The sequence below is a fragment of the Vicugna pacos genome, chromosome 5 (assembly GCF_048564905.1).
Source record: "Vicugna pacos chromosome 5, VicPac4, whole genome shotgun sequence".
NCBI lineage: Eukaryota > Metazoa > Chordata > Mammalia > Artiodactyla > Camelidae > Vicugna > Vicugna pacos.
The window spans coordinates 34,210,682-34,232,474 of NC_132991.1; the positions used below are offsets into that span (position 1 = coordinate 34,210,682).

Sequence of the window (21,793 nt, forward strand, 5' to 3'; positions counted from 1 at the left end):
ATTAATATTCCATGCATTAGCTGCGAGTAGAGAGCCACTCTGGCTCTGAGTGTCCTAGTAGTCATGCTAAAGAAAGAAACACTAATGAATTACATGATTCAGTGTCTAGAAGACGAAAACAAACCAGGTTGCTCAGGAGGATTCACTGTTCCTGGGGCTGAGACTTGAGTGGTTTCTCTTGTGAGCTGTCATTGAGAGACCACTGCAAGATAAGGCAAACAGTGTCCCCAGTAGTCTCTCTCTAACTTACAAAATCAGGCTCGTAGTGTGCTTTCTTTGATTACTGAATGAAATATAAATGGATGGAAAAACAGCTTAGCTAAAATCCCCCCAGAGGCCCACTCTGCCTCTCCAGTTTGGCTGGAGGATAATATTTAGCATATGTATAGATGGATCAGTTTCAGGTTTTCCAGGCAAGCAGCATGCCATGATGACTATTTCTGTCCACAGAGCCTTTAGAGCATGGGTGGCAGTGGGTACTGAGATGTGAGAGGTCCTGTGTTGCAGGTCACTGTGCCGGTGCGCATGCCTTAGCAACAGAAATGGTCCTCAGGGGACACTGACGTAGGTACAGCACATCCCAGGAGAATCTCATAGCACAGGCACCTCACAGGACAATAATGCCCTTTAAATCTCTTCATTCTCTTGGGCTAAGCAAAAACCTTCAAGTCCAAATTTTGATGAATATAGAATTTATTCTTTTTCTCTTTGTAGTATCATCAGTGGGATATTGTTTTCACCTTAGTCTACTTCATATTCCTCTGGATGGGGCTACAGCAAGGGGACTTACCCTCACCCTGGGACCACCCCTGCCCATCTATACTCCCAAGGGCATGGAAGGGGACAGGGGTGGCCAAAGCAGCATTCTAACTTTTTTTTTTAACTGTGAAGTTACAGAATGCTCATTTAGACGATTTGTAAAGTTCAAGAAAGTATAAAGAGAAAAATCCATAGTTCTACCATTCAGAGATAACCACTTTATTTTTAGGTCCGGTTTATTGAAGTATAATTTACTTACAGTAAAATTCACCCTTTGTGGCATACAGTTTTATGATTTCTGGCATTTGGACATTTAGTTACATAACCACCATCATGATTGACATATAGAACGTTTCCATTAGCCCCTAGAAAGAGACAACCACTTTTAAAAGTTTGCTGCATTTCATGATCTTCAAAAAAGATTTTTTTAAAATTTAAGATTGAGATAATTCCCTCCAGCTAACTTTTTATCTTATTCCTAAATTCCCACTTTGATATGCTTGTTCTAACTTCTAATGGCTCTCACCTGCCTGAGGAATTCTCAGGGAGGTAAGTAGCTTGGAGCTGCACCCAAGGGATGCTAATTTAGCAGTGGCTGGGAATCAGTACAGGCTGCCAGTGGCAACCTGCACTCTGTGGGTGAAGGCCTTGGCCAGGGGAACAACTTACTACAAGGCCAGCTCGGCTGTCAAGTGTACAGGGTACGGCCTGTGCTGCGTGTTTCATCCAAGCAGACAAATTACACCAGTGGTTCAGCTTATTGGGTAACAAAACTGTGGCAGGAGAAGAAAATATACTTCAAATTGAAGAGTCAGTAAATATAAATTTGATCATCTCAGAATTCAAGAAATTATCTCTGAAATTTTATAGTACAGAAGTTTAAAACTGTTTCTCATAGCAGGCTTAGAATCTGACCATTGCCCAGAAACAGAAACTTCACTTCTCATTTACTTCTAGATGAACATTTGTTGGTAAAATAGAAAGTTTATTTCCTTGGGGCACATAAAGTGGGTCTACATATTTTATCTTGTAAATAACGTGGCTCGTCTGCTCCTTAAGATGAAGCACTAAATTTTCATTTATGTTGAAGTCAAAAAGAGGTACCTGAAAGGTGGACCTTTTAATAATTGTAGAAAAACACCGGTGGCAAGTTTTGGAATTAAAGCAGAGTTTAAATTTTTTGTTTTGATTTTTTGCACATTGTTTTAAAATTTGTTTATGCCACTTGGAAGCATTTAGCCCCTTCACATTGTCTGTCCTTTAAAGGATTGCCATGGGTTTTAGAAAGTTACTCTAGACCCTGAGAAATAACCTGTCCATATGTATCCACTGAATGTGGGGGCAGGGAATGGGTGGCAATATTGAAATTAAATGACTTCACACTCTTCCTGAGATTATCTCTTTGTTTTCAGTTAGTTTGAAATTCTGCTAAAATAGAATTCTTTATGGTTTCAAAAAGGCCATACCATCTTGACAAATAGTCTTCTTATCTCCATTTAAGAAAAGAACTGTTATTTTTTAATGAAAAGATTTGATTCCCCACTACCATTCAGGCTTTTTTTTTTTTTATGCTTTATAGGATCATTTAGTAGTACCCATCAGGCTCCCATTGATACTATTAAAAACTCTGAAAATGGCTTAGGGCTGACAGTAGCAAAAAAGGCATTTTCATGGGTCAGGTCTTTCCTTCAGCAGATATTTTTAAGTCATTGTGAAATACACTTCCTCAAATGGTACATCGTTTAAAAATGAAGTCTTTGAAAAGATGGAATGTTTGTGACTTGACATCTTATTGCTTATTTAGTGTACCACTTCAGGAAGATGCTTGATAAAGTTCTGTCCCTTTGACCTTCAGTGTTCTCACCAGCCAAAACCTGAGGTTTTTAAATAATAGTTTTACTGAGATAGAGTTTACACACCATAAAATTCATAACTTTTAAAGGGTATGATTCAGGATTTTTCAGTATATTCATAGAGCTGTACAGTCATCACCACTCTCATTTTAGAATATTTTCACCACCCCAAAAAGAAGCCTTCAACCCATTAGCACTCTTTCCCCATTCTTCCTTCCCTCCAGCCCCCCAAAACCACTAATCTATTTTCTGTCTCTGTGGATTTGCCCCTTCTGGACATTTCTTGTACATGGCATCATACAGTGTGTAGCCTTTTGTGACTTGCTTCTTTCACTTAGCATGATAATTTCAAGGTTCATCCATGTTATACAGCATGTATCAGTACTTCATACCTTTTTATATCCAAATAATATTCCATTGTATGGATATACCACATTTTGCTTAATCCTTTATCACTTGATGGACATTTGAGTTTTTTCCACTTTTTGGCAATTGAGAATCATGCTACTATGTCTCAGGTTTTAAGAAGGGAAAATCCCAAGGATTCTGTTTCAGGCATTCTTAGTTTGGAGGTATGGAGAGGCACTGGGAGTTGTAAAGATTCCCCTTAGCCTCTCTATTCATCCTCATATTCCTTACAAGGGCTTGCTTTCTTTTTTGTCTCCTTTGCTTTCTGTTACTGCAAGTCCTTGTATATTGCTGAGCTAGTTGAATTAGTTTTATGTGCATAGTAGGTAAGCTATTTGGGAGTCCTCTGATGTTCATCAGAATATAGTTTAGCAAATTTCCTTTCTTAGTGTTGTATTTGGTGACTAGTGACTCTTAGTAGTCAAACAAACAAAAGCTGTCTTGAGTTCATTTGAAATTCAGACTAAATGAAGAATAAACTATTTGATATTTGAATGTGATTATCAGAAACCCTCTTTGGGATCTCTACAGCAAATATTTAATAAATGGGTGCACTTCTGAGCAAGTTTAGTAACACTGAATTTTTATGATACAACTCTCCTGTGTTAACACAGTAAGGAGTAACACATCTGAAAGATACAAATGAGTCTGTGGCTGACCTGCAGCTCTACACAAGTCACTTTCTGGAGCAGTTTACTCAAGCACAGTTCTTCCAAAAGGCATTTTAATTGTTACTTCTCATTGCTATTCCAGTCATAAGCCAGTTTCATCTGGGACATAAAATTCCAAGTAGCAACTGTCTCTACACTTTTGAATTAAACTTACATAAACTAAGCCTTCTGTAGGGCGTGAGCCCAAGGTAATTCAACCAGTATTCCAGTTAGCTAAATTATTTTAACCTAAGAAGAGGCCAAGTAGTTTTCATAAATACTAGACCTAGAACATTATGCAAACAAAATGTTTTAATCATAGTGAATAAATATTTCAAAATGAATTACCTATTTCTTAAACTGAGCATTTTAAAATGTTAAGTTGGTGATATGGTTAGGAAGAACAATAAAAAGAGATCGAGTTCATACTTAATCAAAGTTTCAGATTAAGACTATTTTAATATATTTGGTTAAATATAGAGGCAGCCCACTGTATTAATTTTCCTAACTAATGAAGAGGAAAATAGTTTTAAAAATTCAGAAGCCCATGCATCTAAAATATATGTACCATGCCATTATTTAATTAACTTTTAAAGAACTGTTTTAATTAAAATAATGTTATTTCATTTTCTTTAATTTTTCATAGTTCACATCTTATAATTACTATTCCTAAAATATTTAACAGTGATGAATTACTGAATCAATACAAGGATTATATTACTAGCCCCTGCTCTTAGTCATTAGGTTTTTTTAACCATGTATATATATTGATAAATTATAATTTAAATAGGCCATATAGTTTATTTCATGATAGTTTTTAGGAAAATTTACCTTTACTGCTTTATAGAAATTAATGACTGCTTTAACTCTATATTTTCTTTTTGTTATTTTTTTCTTTTGGGGGGAGGGTAATTAGGTTTATTTATTTATTTTTAACTTATTTCTTTATTATTATTTTTTCATGGGGATCCTGAGGATTGAACCCAGGACCTTGTGCATGCTAAGCATGTATTATACTACTGAGCTATACCCTCTCCCCATCCTGTATTTTCCTATTACAATTATTTTGTGTTTTTTAATCTTTGTCTTGAGAAATGCTAAAAATACTAAAAAGTACAGAGAATAATATGAGAAAAATTCGGGTACTTACATCTCAGAATTGAAAAGTGTTGATAATTCATTATTTTGACTTTTTTATATAAAAAATACGTTAAACATAAAATTCAAGACCTCTTTGCCCCATTCTCCCTTCCTAGTAGGTATTAGATAGTAGTATATAGTCTTACTTTGTATACTTTTATATAATATGTAAACATCACATACTCCCATGGCCCATGTTTTGTGTTGCTTTTTTAACATACACAAGTGGTATAATCCATGTGTCAATATGCATCTTGATTCCTCTGCTCAATGTTTGAGCTCTATTCATATTGATATATGTAGATCTAGTTTAACTTTTCAACTGCTGTTATATATTTATGCCATAGAAAATTAAACTGTCCATTCCCCTATTGCAGAACATTTAAGTTCCACTTTTAAATATTTAAAGTAAAGCAGTAGTGAACATCTTGGAACTTATCTCCTGGTTTACATGAGTAAGATTCTAGAAAAGGCATCATTAGAAGTAGAATATTTGGGGCATAATGAATGCACATTTTCAGTTTTTCTAGATCTTGCTGAATTACTTTCTCAGGTACCTCAACAATTGCACACTCTAAGCAGTGTGTGGAAAAGTTCCAGGTTTTTTGTCTCTCTCTGGCTCTCATTCTCTCTTTCTTGACCAACACTTAATATTAGGCAGGCTCTTTGAATTTTACCAGTCTAACATTATCTCATTTTACTTTATATTTTCTTGATGACTAGTGAGATTGAGTAGCTTTTCATAGCCTTATGATCCACTTGCATTTCCTCTTTTATTCATATCCTTTGCCCATTTTTCTAATGGGTAATTTGGCTTACTCTTTTTGGTTCTGTCATTAGTTTTATTGCGCTGAAATAACTCTGGGATATATATCTTAAAACAGTACAGGCCTTAGTACATCACAACACAAAAGTACACTCTGTTAATCTATTTTTAGAATGAAAATCTTTAGTATTATGACAGATATGTAGGAGAAACAACCTCTTATCTGATATATGATAGTGGTCCCCAAATTCTCCTAATCTGACCAAACAAATGATGCTGACATTGCTTTCTCTTTCTCTTTCCACATTTCCTTTAGTAACTCTGCATTTATTTTTTTCTGCAGATGTTTATGATGTCTTCTATAAATTCACTCAATAAATATTTCTGCCTTTGCTTTCTTGTAGAAATACAAAGATACAAAAGCCTGGGATTTCCAATTTAGTAGAAGGGACCTTGCTAGTGTGTAACTATGATAAAGCACCCAAATATCAGCATAAAATATATGTCTATATTTTATTATTTTTAATTTTTGAAGAGTGCTGTATTGATCAGATTACATTGTCTGTCCTGGCTCTATCAAGGGAGGTCTTTGACTCTCATATCCTTAAGTAAAAATACTTGGTAACTCTCTTAGACAGGAGAAAACAATAGCTACTGAGCACCTGTTACATAATACACACTTATGCTGATCAGTGCTCTGTACCCGTTATCTGCTTACTGTTCAGTAGGGTTTCCTTTTTGGTTTGTTTTGTGTTTTACTTTGCTTTGGTTTTCATTATTACAGTACACATGAATTTAACATTAAGATATTTTCTCCAAAGGATAGTGTTATTCTATTGGTTTTTCCACTGAGGTGTCTGGAAATTGATCTGGAAAGACTTAGGCACTCCATTTACCTCCACGCTACCACCGCAGATAGACACAGTCTATGTAGAAACTTCTTGCTATATAAAGGCAACTATAAAACCCTTACTCCCCAGCCCTACTTCACTACCACTATTTTGTCTCTCCAAAAATGTCTCTAATGGAAACTTTGGAGTGACAGCTATCTCTATTCTTGGTTGATCAGAGACATTACAAGAAGTCTTGTAGATAACTAATTCAAAGATTCTAGAAAACAATCTTGAAAAACTTTGCCATTAATGTACTTTCTGCAGTTCATTATTTGGGGTAGGGGCGATTTACCATTCCTTCATCTAATGACTTTAATCATTATGATGAAATAAAGGAAGATTGGTGTTAAGTTCACATTCTCATTACCATTTGGCAGGTTAAGGACACAGAGAAAGATGTGGGTGATGAGATGTTTCCTCAGCCCTTCAGAGACCTGCTGCTGTATACAGCTCTAAGCCAATGATGTATAGAAAAGGAAATTGGAAATGTGATTATCTACCTAAAAGTGAGAATTGTCCATTAGTGCATTTTCAGCAGTTAATCAGCTTGCCATAAAAATGAACATGGCATGTCTGCCAAGTGGAGGAAACACAACTGACAAGTTTGCCAGAATTTGTGGTGACTGAATTGTTATTATAGCTCTCCTCCCTGAGGTTTCACAATCTATTTAATAACAAATCAATCTAATCTGTTTTTTACATAGATTTTTTTCTGCTCTGCTGTTGTCTTACTCCACAATTAAATAGGGAGGAAAACACGCTAAAACTGAAGAGGGAAAAAGCCTGTAGGCTACAGATTTTCACGCTAAAAATCTTGTATTAAACAATTATACATTTTAACCACTGTCAAATAGTTTATTTGGTTTGCATTATTGGACTGCTTATAAGCCAGGGAGAAATGTCTTCAGGGTATATGTGTTCATTTCTTCTAGCCTTTAGCCTTTTTTTTTAATTGGAAAAGAACAAATATCAGCCAGTTATTCTAGGATCCTATGATCTGTTGTTTCTGCTTCAAAATAAGTCAATTAAAGGCTGTTCTATCCCCAACTTTAGTTACCTTATCAGTAGCAAGGCTCTTTGAGCCATAGAGAAAATTCAGGTAAAATTATCAACCATCATATAAGAACTGGGGCTTAGGAAGTACAAACTACAAATTTATATCTATTTCCTGAGCAATATTAGCAAAATACTTTTCAGTAAAGACTATTTGCTAATAGTAATATTGTATTCTTTATGAACATAAATACAGAGGTAGAAACTGTACTATTGACCAGAATAGTACATTAAGAACAAGTCTAGAAGTTAAAATCTTGGCTGAGTTTTTGGATTTTGGGGGTTTTTTTGCAACCACTAACAAAATAATGTACCTAGATCAATGATCATCAGTGGCTGCGCAAATTATTAGCTGAAAAGATGATGGGAAACTTTACAGTGAATGGATCAGGCTGACAGCACCTGAACTCACTGATCCATCTTATGTTCTACAGAAGACAGAAATTACGGCCTTCGGATGTGATGCAATGGGAATTGCAAACCATCACCTATGACAGATTCTTGCCCCCAAATTGCTCAATCATCTAGCTAAAAGTACCAATTCATAGGAGATCAGAGACAGAGGAACATGTTAAATGACACTGTGCTCATCTGTTAGTTAGATCTAGTCTGTTGAGAATTCTGCAGGGCAAATGAAATCATTTCAAACAGGAAAAAAAAATAAGGGAGGGCAAAACTAGGTATGAAAAGAATTTTTTAAAGACATAGCAACCAAATGCAATGTGTAGACCTTGTTTTGGTCTTGATTCAAACAACTATTTTAAAAAATTCAGACAGGAACTTTGAATGCTGACTAGATATTTGTTGATCTGAAGAATTTTACTGGTAATTTTTTTAGGTGTGATAATGTTATTGTGGTTATGGGCTTTTAAAAGTATGTATTTTAGAGAGACATCGAAAGTATTTATTACTGAAGTAGTATCTGAGACTTGCTTCAAAATTATCTAGTAATGCAGAGAAAATAGTGGGCAAATTTATAGATGAAATAAGTGTGACCACCACATGTTCCCATTTTTTTTATTGTTGGGGCTGGGTAATGAAAACACAGGGGGTTCATTACACTATTTTGTTTTATATGTATGTAAGCATGTGTGTTTTAAATGTTGCATAGCAAAAAGTTTAAGTGTTAAGTGATTGGGCTTTTAATTTTCTGACTGAAATTATGGTTAAAACTTAATTGCTTCATTTTTAGGATAGTCATATTTCTTAAAATTTTAGTGATGGATGTTTTCTTCATTAGTTTAAATGAAGAGTATGTAAGTTAAATTAGGCTATGAATCTACACAATATGTGCGATATACTTCATACTGCCTTTTCTATCAATAATGTTGGCTCATTGTGGCAGTGAATGGGATAGGGAGCAAAGGGGAAAGAAAGATAAAGCAGGTCAGCCACTTCATCTGTCATGATGTGAACCATTACTCCTCTTTTCATTCATATTTCTTAAAAGGAGAGTGCCGGATGTTGAAACAAGGAATTTAACACAGGCTGGTCCAGCCATTTGCCTTGTCTGTGTGCCGTGGAGGGCCTGCTCCATACTGAGCAGTGCTTATGGGTCACCCATTAGGTACCAAGAATGCTGTTCTAAGACACTTTGTTTTCCAGTGTCATCATGGTCTTTCATTATCATTCATTCTAACAGGCGGTTTTCTGTTTTATTCCCCTATTCAGTAGTTTGGAAACTGTGTACACTTAAGTGTGAGGGATAAGAGAGAAGAGGTTAAGTAAGGGGTTGTGGGACAAATTAGGGATCCGAGAGAGCTTTCAGGGGAGATTTGGAGTGTTCTAGAACCACTTTGCTGGGTCCTGTAAGTCTTACTACCTAGAAGCCCAGCATATGCTCTGCCAGATGTTGGCTGTGTCCTTTTGTGTCCATTCTTCCTGGACAGTTATTGATGATGCTGGGTCAGTACTCTGTCCCACGTATGTGCATCCATTCCTCCTTCAGCACTGAAACAGCTGATTATGGTGCTTGTCCACGAATCAAGAGCTGACAGTGCCGTTCCAGTGAGAAGCATAATTTTTTCCAAAGCAAAGCAGAAGTTTAAGAAGTATATCATATTCTTCCTTTTTTACACTCATAATGAAAATAAAAGTTTCCTTAGAAATAAAGTTAATTATTTATAAAAATTTTAAAGTGCAGTTTTCTTCTAGGTCATCAGTGGGCAGAAAGTGAATATCATTCTTTAGACACACACCAAATTTGATAGTGTCTTTGAATGAGTATTAGAAAATGGTATGTGAATAAATCATCTGCTTTTGAGTGCCTAAACAGTATAAATAATCAGGGTGGTACAAGTTTAATTTAACATTTAGTTTTATAACACCTTAAAATTCCTTTTAGGTAAATTTTTATATAGGCTTTTTAAAGCATTTTAAATTCTACATATTCAGAATGAAATTGTATATATCATAAACAAAGCTATGTATAATGACAGATTTTAAAGGTTTGGGATTCCAGCCAGTGTATCTCTGCAGATCTTTACGGCCTAGTCCCATGTTAACTCTGTGCTCGGTCTCACGTAGCACAAGTAGAAAAACAGGCCCTTGCTCTGCTCCTTACCAGTGCCAGCTTTCCTTAAAAATGTAAGATCTGATTTGTTTTATATATTTCTCAAAAGAATATATTTGTGAATGCTCTTTCTTTCCTCACTTTAAATTAAAAAAAATTTTTCCCCCTTTCTGTTTCTTTGCCTCTGGAGGAATTTGAGAGAACAGAAAGGAGAGAAACAGTAGCATTTTGTAGGCCATCAACACAAATAATTCATAGTAGCCCATCTATTTCAAGGCTTGACTCTTTGCCTAAATAGGATCCTTCGTTATAGCAGAATACTTAGGAAGGAGAGGTTGGTGTTTTTAGCCGTTTTACTATTTTCATCTCAGTTGCTTTCACTCTTTCAAATGTCAGCTGAAATGTTAGAAAACCCTTCTCTACTGATTTCTGCTTTTACTGGTTGGAACACCTGTTGTGGGGTGGTCTTAAACAGAAGTCATGCTTCTTGTATAATTTATGGAAACACCAGAGGGAACTGTTTGTCTCCTTTTTGTCTAGAACTACATTCTTTTTGATCTTCCCCTTCCCCTGTGGTCCTCTGGATCTTTTATTCATAGATGCAGAGCACTTACACAAAATGCTTTTGTCAAAGAATATTTAACATCTTCTGAAATGTGTTCACCTCTAGTCCCTGTGAAAGTTACTGGAATTGTTTAAAGGGCTAATTTGGTATGTCCTGTGCCTTTAATGTTTTTGCTGTGCAGCAAGCCATAATTTTCTCTTGAAGAGACTGGTTATAATATTATGTCTTTTTATCTTACCTTTTCCTGAAATTCATTTTAAGCAGATGTTAAAAGGGTCCAAAAATATGGTAAAGTAGCATAAGGGAAAACTGGAATGAAGAATTGAGGAAACAAGGATGAGAACCAAATAGAGTCGGTAATGAGACCAAAAATGGCCCCCACCGTGCTCAGGTAGACATTTTAAAGACTGAAATTGTAAAGGCACGTTCTGAGAGCATGGCCAGTTTTTTCACATAAAGTGTTGCTGAGAGGAGATATGTGCATCAGACTGTAAGTTCTCGTGTTCCATGCAGCAGCAGACCTGCTTTCCTGCAGCCCTCGTGCCTGCTCCTTCTGTTGGTCACCCAGGTGTTTGCCCCATAGGCACACGTGGATCGGCACAAATCCACCCCACAAGTGGAAGGGGATTCGGGCTCATGTCCCGTTGCTGATGGGTCAGGAGCAGCTGCATCCTACGTTAAGGACATCACTTTTAACTCAAGTGCCCTCTCTTTCCCCTAATCTCAGTATCACCCTCAAATATTATAAATAGTTATAAGAAGAGATCCTTTGCCCTGTCTCATTTGTTGTGCCTTGCTTAGTTCTGATTATACGCATATACCAATTTCAGGGGCAATTTAAAACCATAACACACAGAAAGAATAATAAACTACAATTATGAGCATGTTGTCATGGTTTCACTTTTCTGACTGCTGATATCCAGTGGCCCTTTGGTAGGAAGGAAATCAATCTCCATCCAATAGAAAATGTTCTGTGGTCTGCTAGCATGATAAAGAGAACACAGAAGGGAGCCTCAGTCTTGAAAAATTGTGAATTTGGATGAAGAGCTTTTGGTTTTGGTTTTGTTGAGATTAATTGTGAATAGACAATAAGTAGATTTGGGAGAGGCTCCCCAAAATGTAGCTGAGTATTACAAAGGATTGCTTTCTGAGTGTTACTGCCAAGATATCCTTATAGTCTGTAGGCTAGTGCTTTTTCAGACTGGCGTTCTCAGAGCCCTTTAGGGATGCTAATGTGGTGGGTGGGGATAGCTGTCTGCCTTCCAGCTGCTCTCCTCTGCCCTGCCCTCCTCTGCCCCAGCTGGGCAAAGCAGTTACCTTCGTTGTCTGTTCTACACGTTTACCTTCTTGTCTCTGCCTTACTGAAATATCCGCGTGGGAAAATAGCTATCCATACTTGGCCTGGGAAAAATAATCGTGATGTATTGTCTGATTTTTGTCTAATTGCCCTAGTTCTGGCAGTAAGACAGAGATCAGATCTCTCTTTAATGTAAAGGATTTATTTCCTGGTTAATTCTTATCTTTTTTTTTTTTAGGGTTTTGTTGTTGTTGAGGGGGAGGTAGTTAGGTTTATTTATTTATTTATGTTTTTTAGAGGAGGTAGAGGGGACTGAACCCAGGACCTTGTGCATGGTAAGCATGTGCTCTACCACTCTCCCCCTCTAAATTCTTATCTAACTGAAAGTGAGAGATGAGGTCCTTGTTTCTCAAACATAGGAAAAACAAAACTAGTTTTAACCTAACAGTTACCTACCGGAAGGTGATCTGAGTTCCTGAAACATCAGAAAATGGTTTATGGCATTAGAGAGCCCTCGATTCCATCTCAGGCTGCTAGACCCCACTTCTCACCATGCTGATGATGAGTATAAAATGAGCTCAAGGGCAGTCTTGTTGAGGTCAAGTTGAGGGGAAATTTGACCTGCATACATGGTGAATGTTTTAAGACCTGCAGCTTCCACAGGTTTTATCTTCAAAAAATGGCCTTCTCAAGCATAAATTCAAGAGCACTCAAGAACAGTAAGGCCCAGAATGAACTTTCCCTAGCTGAGAACTCACAAAAACCTAATGGAATATTTTACAGACGGATTAAGAGAAACTGAACGAAGTGCTCAGTGTACTAATTAAAAGGGACGTCAAAGCAATACTAGATACCATACTTTAAGTCTTATTTGATTTGTATAATGTTATTGCTGTATCATAATTGAAGATTTAATTACAATTAATGAAGATGTAGAAATTTAAGTGTTAGGTAGAATGGACTAGTTAGCTAAGGGAATTTTTTTTTTTAATTTATCTGGTAGCACTCGAAAAAGAGACTAAAACTTGAGAATCATTAATAATTATTTTGCCAGATTCCTGGTGGAGAAAATCCTAGGTGCATAAGAGGGAATCTAGAGTGACTGGCAGCTGTGGAGCCCAGCTTTCATATGGAAGAAGATTCTGAAGCAGTTCATTAAAAAGCAATTTGTAATACCTAGAGGATAACAAGGTGTTAGGTGATTTCGATATGACTTAATTGCCTCAAAATAAAAACCCAAACAAACCAATGTTCCTTTTTCTTTTTAACTAAGAGATGGACCTTGTAATCAATTTTAAAAGCTGATTTATCAATATTAGAGCAATGGATTACAAAGGAAATTTTAACAAAAGAGTTGTCAGAAGTTTTCTCCCAATGGATTTAGAGTCCAGAATACCTACACCTTTGCTAATGGAGTAACTTCAATTAGTAGAATAACAAAGCCCACCAAAACAGATGGAGACGTTGAAAGGTAATTTTTAAACTGAGCCAACCACAAATTGAAAATAAGATAGTAATGAATTTGTAGAGAAGGGGGAAAATGTAGTTTGTTATTTTTTGAAGTTACTGAGATTTCATCTATAAGCATGTGGTAGTTCTTGAATTCAAGAGTTAATATGTGCAGAAGAAATAGCAGAACTTTTGTGTGTAACTCAGAACTTATGATCAGAGTTCAAAATAGCAAAACTAATGAGAAGATCAAGAGTAAAAAGTCAGACCAGCAAAGTACCAATGCATCTTTAAAAATATTAATAAGACTAATGCACATATAATCAATGAGAATTCATCTGTTAATTACTTCTGTTCAGGAACGGAAGATCACCTAAGAATCATTTAACAAATTATGAAACACTATGCTGTAATAGTGAAAATATGTAGATTATGTAATGCTACTAAATTGGAGTGGTTTAAACAACCACTGGAAGAGACTGTCATCATACAAAGGGGAGACATGATATGTCAGGTGTACTTGCACGTGTATGACTGTGATGTTGATGGTCTCCCAACTGGCTGATTCCTAGCACTTCACAATTTTTGAGCTGTAGGAGTTGAAGCAAACTCTAGAATATAACAATACATTTCATACTGCTGTGTACTTCTTCCCCCAGAGGCTGTGGTTCCAAATTCCACCTGGGTTGTCCCAATACCAATTTAATAGGAGAGTAGGAGAGCTTGGTCTTGTGTTTTGTTTTGGAAAACAGCTGTTCTGGGTTGCTAGAGATTCTTGAATGCTTCTTCAGTCACAATACTGCTGGATCCAGCAGAGCGAGTACTCTCTTAACAGGCTTCTGGCTTTCAGATCAAACTTTCAAAAGTTTCTTGACATCTTCTTGCCCTGGAAGGACACGTGATCCAGTGGGGGGGGGGGTCACACAGTGTAATGAGTAATTGCAAGACAACTGTGAGCACTTTGCCTCCTCTCCCCATTATATGCCAGCCTCTAACACTGTCTGGCACTCAGTGGATGGTCTACACATATTTTTTGAATGGAGTCATGTAATATGTACAATAAACATCTTTTCTATAAAATATTCAAAGAGCTAAAAACAAGGTGGGGAATCTGACTCCTTCATAGAATGATTGAAACAGTTTATAAAATAACATAGGATTAGCCTTAATAAAGAACAACCCACAGTTAAGTTCAGCTATCATTTACTTAGCATCCTGCTCAGTGCTGGTTGGATGCAGATAGAATTAAGACGCCGCCTTTACCCCCAAGAAGGCTATAGTCTGGTAGTGGAGACAGGTAAACAAGTAACTGTAGTTACAGTCATATGAAAAACAAAAATCGAGATAGATTATTGGATCCATTCTTGACAGAAAGGAAGAAGTGATCAACTTTCATCAAGCTAATTCTTAAAGGATGATTGATGTTCATCAGAGAAACACTGTACAGGGTGTGTAGTCTAGACAGTGGTACATGTTCATGCTCTATCATAAATAAAAGTTTCTAGAATAATTTGTTCCAGTGATACCTGTCCATTAATACTAAGTGAAATTCAGTTTGCTATTGACCATGCTTAATTTTTTTAACTATTAAGGTTTCTATATCTATAAACACGTGTGTGTATGTGTGTACATATATGTGTGTATAGAATTTCTTAACACAGTGATTTTATTAAAACTAAAACAAAGTGGAATAATGACAATAACCTGGACTTACTAGTGATAGAAAGAGCCCCATCTAGACCAGGAGAAGGTAAGGGAAATGACATGGTGAAGTTACCATGTAGCTCCATCAGATTCTCCACTGCGCCTCGCCTGCTGTTTCCCTCCTGCCGTCCTCTAAAGCAGACTGGCGCACATCAGACACAGTAGAATCAGAAGGAGTTTGAGTATTGACTTGATTAAGTAGACTATTTTTGAAAGATATTCCTATTATTAAGTGACAGAAAGTGAAGGTAAACACTGTTAGAGTGTTCCATTCCATGAATATATACCATCTGTATTGTTAACATGGTGCCACATAGACCTTTCTGGGATTTGTGTAATTCTGAGTTTCCAGACTGTGTTCCTACACGTTCTCCCCTCAAAATAGCACTGGAAGCATGAAACAGCCTGGTATGTGAGGAAACTGCGAGTAATTAGAAGTGCCTTGAATGTAGGTTTGTGTGGGAAAGGGTGAGCCAGGAGGAGCCAGGTGGTGGAGGGCCTTCTGTGCCATCCTGAGATGTTTGAACCTGTGCCTTACTACTGAAGGTGCTGGAAACTTACTCTGTGTGGATCTGTTGTGCGTTAGCATCAGGAGAATGATTTCAGCTCTGAGTGTTTGAAGCATCACTGTAACAGCAGACTGGGAGGGAGCCTGAAGGGATGAGAACGCAAAGCCAGGCAGACAAGTTAGGAGAGGGACCGAAGGATTAATTCAGCCAAAAGACGCTGAGAAGACGAAGGCCTGAGCTATGTCCTTGGTCATCGGGATGAATCCAGAAGGTGTGTTTTGAGTGACTGCCATATGCCAGATACTGTGTGGTTTCTGGGGATGTCTCTGTGAATAAGAGAGACTTTCCTGCCCTCATGGAGCTTACACACTAGTGTGGGGGGCGGTGGGGTAGACAATAAAATATCTCCATGTTCTTCAAATTGAGTGACTCAGTGGTAAAGATTAAATGGGAGGTCATTTGGGGAAAAAAAGAGTTTCAGCATGTTGTGTACAAAATGTGTTCTATCCAGTATGCACTTGGAAATACGGGTCAAGAGTTAAGGAGTGAGGGTGGGGAGCATATAGCTTAGTGGTCCCCAGTACCTCAAATAAATAAATAAATAAATAAATGCAATTACAAATAAATAAATAAACCTAATCCCACCCTCCCCCCAAAAAAGAGTTAAGGAGTGAGGTTTTAGCTTTTTTCAGAAGGCCTGTTTATATTTGTTTTCAGTCATAAAACATCAGTCAGGACTTTAACTACAAACAGAATCCTCTCTGACTTGTGTAAGCAGAAAAGGAACTTATCAGAAGCTTTTTGGTATCAACTTGCAAAATCTCTAGAAGATGAGAGAGCCACATTCTGAGTAGGGGTCTCCAGGAACAGTGCTGGCTGCCACTGCTGGGTCTCCCACAAATGTCCCCCTCTATGCCACTGTCGCCCCTCATGTGCCTTCTGGTAGACCCTTTGGTCACTGGCTGGCTCCCTGGCTGCAGAGGAGTGTGAGCTGGCTAGTTTTCTCACTCATAATATGGAAAAATATCAAAATAAGGGGGGGTTTCAAAGACAGTCATAACTATTCAACAAAGATATTTTCGCCTCCATTTACGTCTGTGCATGAAAAAGAATGTAATTTCTTAAGTGAATAGAATTTTACAATGATTTTACTGCATTTTTGATGTACTATTATGATGAAGGCCTGATATCTTCCTTAAAACAAAACTTATATCTTTCACATTAAAATGAATTGCCTTGATTTATTTATTTTTTTTTATTTATTTTTTTACATTTTTATTGATTCATAATCATTTTACAGTGTTGTGTCAAATTCCAGTGTTCAGTACAATTTTCAGTCATACATGGACATATACACATTCATTGTCACATTTTTTTCTCTGTGATTTATCATAACATTTTGTGTATATTTCCCTGTGCTATACAGTGTAATCTTGTTTATCTGTTCTACAATTTTGAAATCCCAGTCTATCCCTTCCCACCCTCTGCCTTGATTTATTAATTTGCTAGTGAACTTGCTTTTAATTGTTCACTGTCTAATCAGACAGTCCCAAATTGATGAATGGATTTCATTCTAGAAGGTTGTTAATAATTAAGTTATTGGAAATTGTGAGTGCATCTTCCTGCTGAAACAGTTATGGATGATTTTCCATTCTTGTATTTTTAAATGTTTCATATTCCAGTGGAAGCATTTTCGGGTGAGACATGAAAGTGGATGAGATGGAGCCAGTTGTGGGCACAGGACCTGTGGACATGTTGTAGACATTCAGTGAAAGTTGGGGCGGTATTTTCTAGGAGTAGAGAGTTGGAGGGAGAGAGGGAAGAAGGAATACGCCCGTGTCTAACGTGGAGCTGCCTCTCATTTTATTGTTCCAATAAAAGTGACTTAAAACATTCAGTGACTTAAAACAGCTTTTCCAAACTGCATGTATTTACTGTCTGCTCCCTGAATCCCAGAGTGGTGAACAGTTTGAGAATCATATAAAGTAAGTGGTTCAAAAGGAAATAGACTGTTCTGAATAACATATAATGACCAGTTATTACACAGAATTGTGGGATTAGTGTGAAGGTAATTGGGCTGAATATATAGTCTTTAAAATATACCATGGAACTTGTTGCTTCTTTTTAGTGCTCAGTATTAACTTGTTTTCCCAGTGATTTTTATTATTCGCCTGCAATAGAGTAGGGAAAAATAATTTTAACTGAGGCTTCCCTTTGCTTTCAACTAGGAATGCCTTATTGTGTTGTGATGACTAAAGGTCTTTTCAATAGCCAAAATGCTGTTTGCCTGGTTGTTATACAGTGAGGCTACTGGAATTTCCTACCTAGAGTGGGGGAAGAATGATTTGACCTGTTTGAACAAAGTAGTAAGTAATAATTAACATATAGCTGATCTTCAGAACAGTGAAGAACTCAGTGTTCCTTTTTTACAATTTGTGTTACAAGGTATATTAAGCATCTTCTGTGTGCCAGGCTATATGTTGGGCACTTGACTTAGAGAGTTGGACACAATAGCTGCAGCCCTCACTCAGTCTGAACACTTAACATGAATTGTATTCTGTGATCTATAATTTCAAGAGTAAATAATCTTGTAACGGTATTTCATTAAGGTTTATGTAAATTTCAAACTCAGAAGATAATAGGCTTTATCCTTCCCAACAAACCTGAGGTGTATTAAATATTTCTGGTTGGCAGTTTGTTTTACCATGTATTTTAGTATTGACAAAAAATATGAACATGTTGATAGGAACACAGTTGGGTAATCCCTCAGTGCTTAGAAAATTAACTGAGGTAATAGAACTAAATAATAAAAACATATTCAAGAGAAACAGAAATTCAGTCCAGGGGACCCCTTTTGAAGTCACAAGAATGTGACTGCATATCTTCAGGAGCAAGACAAAGGCGCCCTTGTTGATATTTGACCAAATTTTCATCTTTTTCCTCCCCCCCCAGTCAGTCATTTTGAAACCAGTTGGGGGTGCATCAGGTAAAGAACATCACCTCACCGGGTGCTGAGGATGAGCATTAACTGATTGACTCCATTCATAGAAGCCTGCACCCTGCTTGCAGCAGAAGCCCCTTCAAAGTCCTGGAATGTGAACTGATGTGCCTCTGGTGACAAAGAGGCAAATCACTGACAAAATGAAAGTTCGGGAGCTCCTAATGAATCTGGAGTTTTTAAGCAGTCAGAATTTAATTAACCACTCACTGACTTGGAAAATATCAATGGGTTAACAGGAAGTTAAAATCTGACAACTACAGCACTGAGAGGATTGTTCCTTTCTTTAATTTACAGTGTTTCTAAGCCCAAAGTCACATACCTTTTCCTTAAATTGAATAAACACTCCCAAAATACTTCAATATGTTCAATATGTGGTTTGTTTTGATTTCCAAAAAAAAAACCAAGTACAGATGTTTGAAAAGAAAAAAAATCCTATTAGTTGTACTCCACAGAAATAGCTGCTAGCACTTTGGTTTTTGTTTTTCTCCACTTCTTCCTGGGGATATTGTATGTGTATATGTGTATAAGTGTGTGTACTCGGTGCAAAAATGGGATCACAAGCTGTTCTACCATATAGCACAGTGGGGAGAAGCCCTGGCTTTGAAATCAAACCATCCTAGGTTTGAATCCCAGCTCTTCCAGTTACTAGCATAAAAGGCTTTGGCCAGTTTTTTAATCTGTACAATGGAGATGATAATAATATATCTATCATAAGGTTGTTGTGAATAATATAAAGGAGATAATACATGTGAGGTACTTACTCTAGTATTTAACAAATACTTAATAATCCAGCCTCTTGTTTCTATGTCTACCACACTATCCCCTCAGCATGATGCTATCTTGTATTTCTTGTATTTTTTGAGGTGGAGCAGGAAGGTACAGGTATGTTTTTATGCACGAATTTATTTAATTAGTACTCTGTAAATGAAGAAAAATATGTAGTTAAAATTTTCTCCTGGCTTGTAAAACCTTATACTTTGATATAAAGTTTTATGATATTTGAATTTGATAAAGTAACATCCTATTCAAACTAAACCCATTAATGTACATGTGTATTATAGCGTCTAGGGTTTCTTCTGAAAATGAGTAAATTGAATGAACTTCTTGACAGCCTTTTAGGTTCTTTTCAGTGTATATGTTGTACAATGTATAATATATATGTTGTTTTCATCTATATGTAGTTTTCAAATTAATTTTCCCACATAAAGCACCATGTCACAGTTAGTTGTGTGTTCTATTTATCTTAGCCAATGAGAATCATATGTCACTTTATAACTTGCGTTAATTTCCAAGTAGTAATACAGTTTTGTCCCACATTGATGTGGAAGCTTAAATACTATCTAAAAATTAACTTAGAACAGTAATTTTAAATTTCATTTGTGGTTTTTATACTTTAATATAATTAAATATGAAAATTAAATGTTTATATGCAAAACAGATCCACAGTTAAATTTTATGACAAAGGACGTAAATGTTCCCTTTTTTTCCTTCTTTTTCTCTAGCTCAACTGAGAAGTCATTTCCTTGGAGATCAACAGGTACGAGTTTTGAATCATATAAAAAATCTTTCTTATGTTTTGCACAGACCAAAAAAAAAAGCCTGCTTTCTTAATTCATTACCTTGTGAAACCAGCCAGGCAAAACCTTTAATAGTAACAATATCGAGATACTTTGCTTTGAAGTAGTACTTCTTAATACGCTTAATTTTTCTTTAAGTACTTGAGTAGATTTGTATACATCAGCTGTAGAGAAGTTAAAGCATTGGACGTTAACATTTTTATTATCACCTCAATATCTGAATTTTTTTTTATCGTGAAGAAGCACAGGGATGCCCTCACAAAGGTTTTTATATAATCTGGGCAAGTTGGCTAATCAGTTGTGTAAGTCAGGGTCTTTCGTTTCACAGTGTTTCTCACACTCAAGAGTTGCGTGAAGTGTTCATTTTCTTTATGTATCCAAGTGTGGATTATCTGGTATCTTCTAATACAGTCTGGAAGTTTCTCATGCAATTTATCTTTTTACCCTAAATTCACCTCCTTTAAAGGATGAATTACATTAAAGACAGTGCCTGCCATTTTTACAGATATTTGATACCTTCATACTTAGTCCTCACTCATTAAAGTCGCTGAGCAGCCACATCATGGACCAAGTACTGTCCACGTTGCTGGCCAGACAGTGATGGACACGACATACACGTGCCCCTCACCTCCTGTGAAGTTTATGATGTAAAGGACAGTGCCAGCAATGTGTAAGTGCTGGAATAGGCCTTGAAATTGAAATACTTTGGCAATTTTTAAATAAGGCTTGAAAGGAGTAAAACTCAAATCACCAAATGCCTGGCATCTGAGTTTACATGAACCGGTACCAAGATGTTACCAGGTACCTGGTGTTACTTATAGTGCAAACGAGGCCCTCTGCTATTTTATAAAGAAGCTGTTCCCAAGAATTGTAGTATTTTACTCAAACCGTAGATTAGGCAGAGGCATGTGAAAAGCTGCGTAACAATAAGACTTACAAGCAGCAATTTAATACAAGGAAAGACATGCCATGAAAGAATATGTGGTTAACTGCCAAGTAAGTATTGTATCGGAAACATTGTTACAAATGGACAATCCACTTCTGAGATAGTTTTGCAGAGAAGATGAGCCTGTAGCCTGGGGCTCTTGACAGGTAGCAAGGGTGTTGTCATTGGGCAGCAGAGGAGATGACAGAAATGTCTTGTGGGAACATTTAAAACTGGTTTGGGAAGAGATAAGATGTGCGAAGTTTAGACAGCCACACTGGGTCAAATTAAAGAGATCTGTAAATACCAGGGACTTTGAGCTCTCCTGCAGGTCATGGGGAGCCACTGAAAGTCCTTTGAACAAAGAGTCACCTGATTTAAACATTCCGCAGGAGAAATCGCAGTGCTATCTATGAACTGTTAAAAAGTGATTTGAAAAATTCAGTTTAAAGAAAAATACACAGGGTAGTTGCATTTAGTACTTGGCTATGGCAAAAATGTACCATTTAATATAAAATTCTCCTGCAAGTTCATATTTAATACTGCATCATTAATTTATTCCAAAAATATTTCTTGAGAGCCTAGTTGGCTAGCACGTAGTTATCAATGATTAAAGCAAATGTTTTCCCTCTTAAGTGTTTCAGGTGTAGTGGAGGTATATAACTCTGTACACTTAAAATTGGGAAATTCTGTAAAGGAAAACTGTAAGTATATACCATATTTACCCATAAT

General features: G+C 36.6%; 1 protein-coding gene across 12 annotated transcripts in view; it reads left to right on the forward strand.

Annotated features, from left to right (window-relative positions):
• The window catches only part of PKP4 (plakophilin 4), a 210,803-nt gene that overhangs the window by 116,632 nt on the left and 72,378 nt on the right, over positions 1-21,793 (forward strand). For 9 of the 12 annotated variants that reach the window (XM_072961006.1, XM_072961011.1, XM_072961008.1 and 6 more), the window contains one exon: positions 20,062-20,096. The exons of 2 other annotated variants lie outside the window; for them this stretch is intronic. In XM_072961006.1, coding sequence (XP_072817107.1) covers positions 20,062-20,096 — 35 coding nt within the window. Of the gene's footprint in view, positions 1-20,061; positions 20,097-21,697; positions 21,766-21,793 lie in introns of all 12 variants that reach the window. One more of the 12 variants, XM_072961016.1, reaches the window with a different exon arrangement.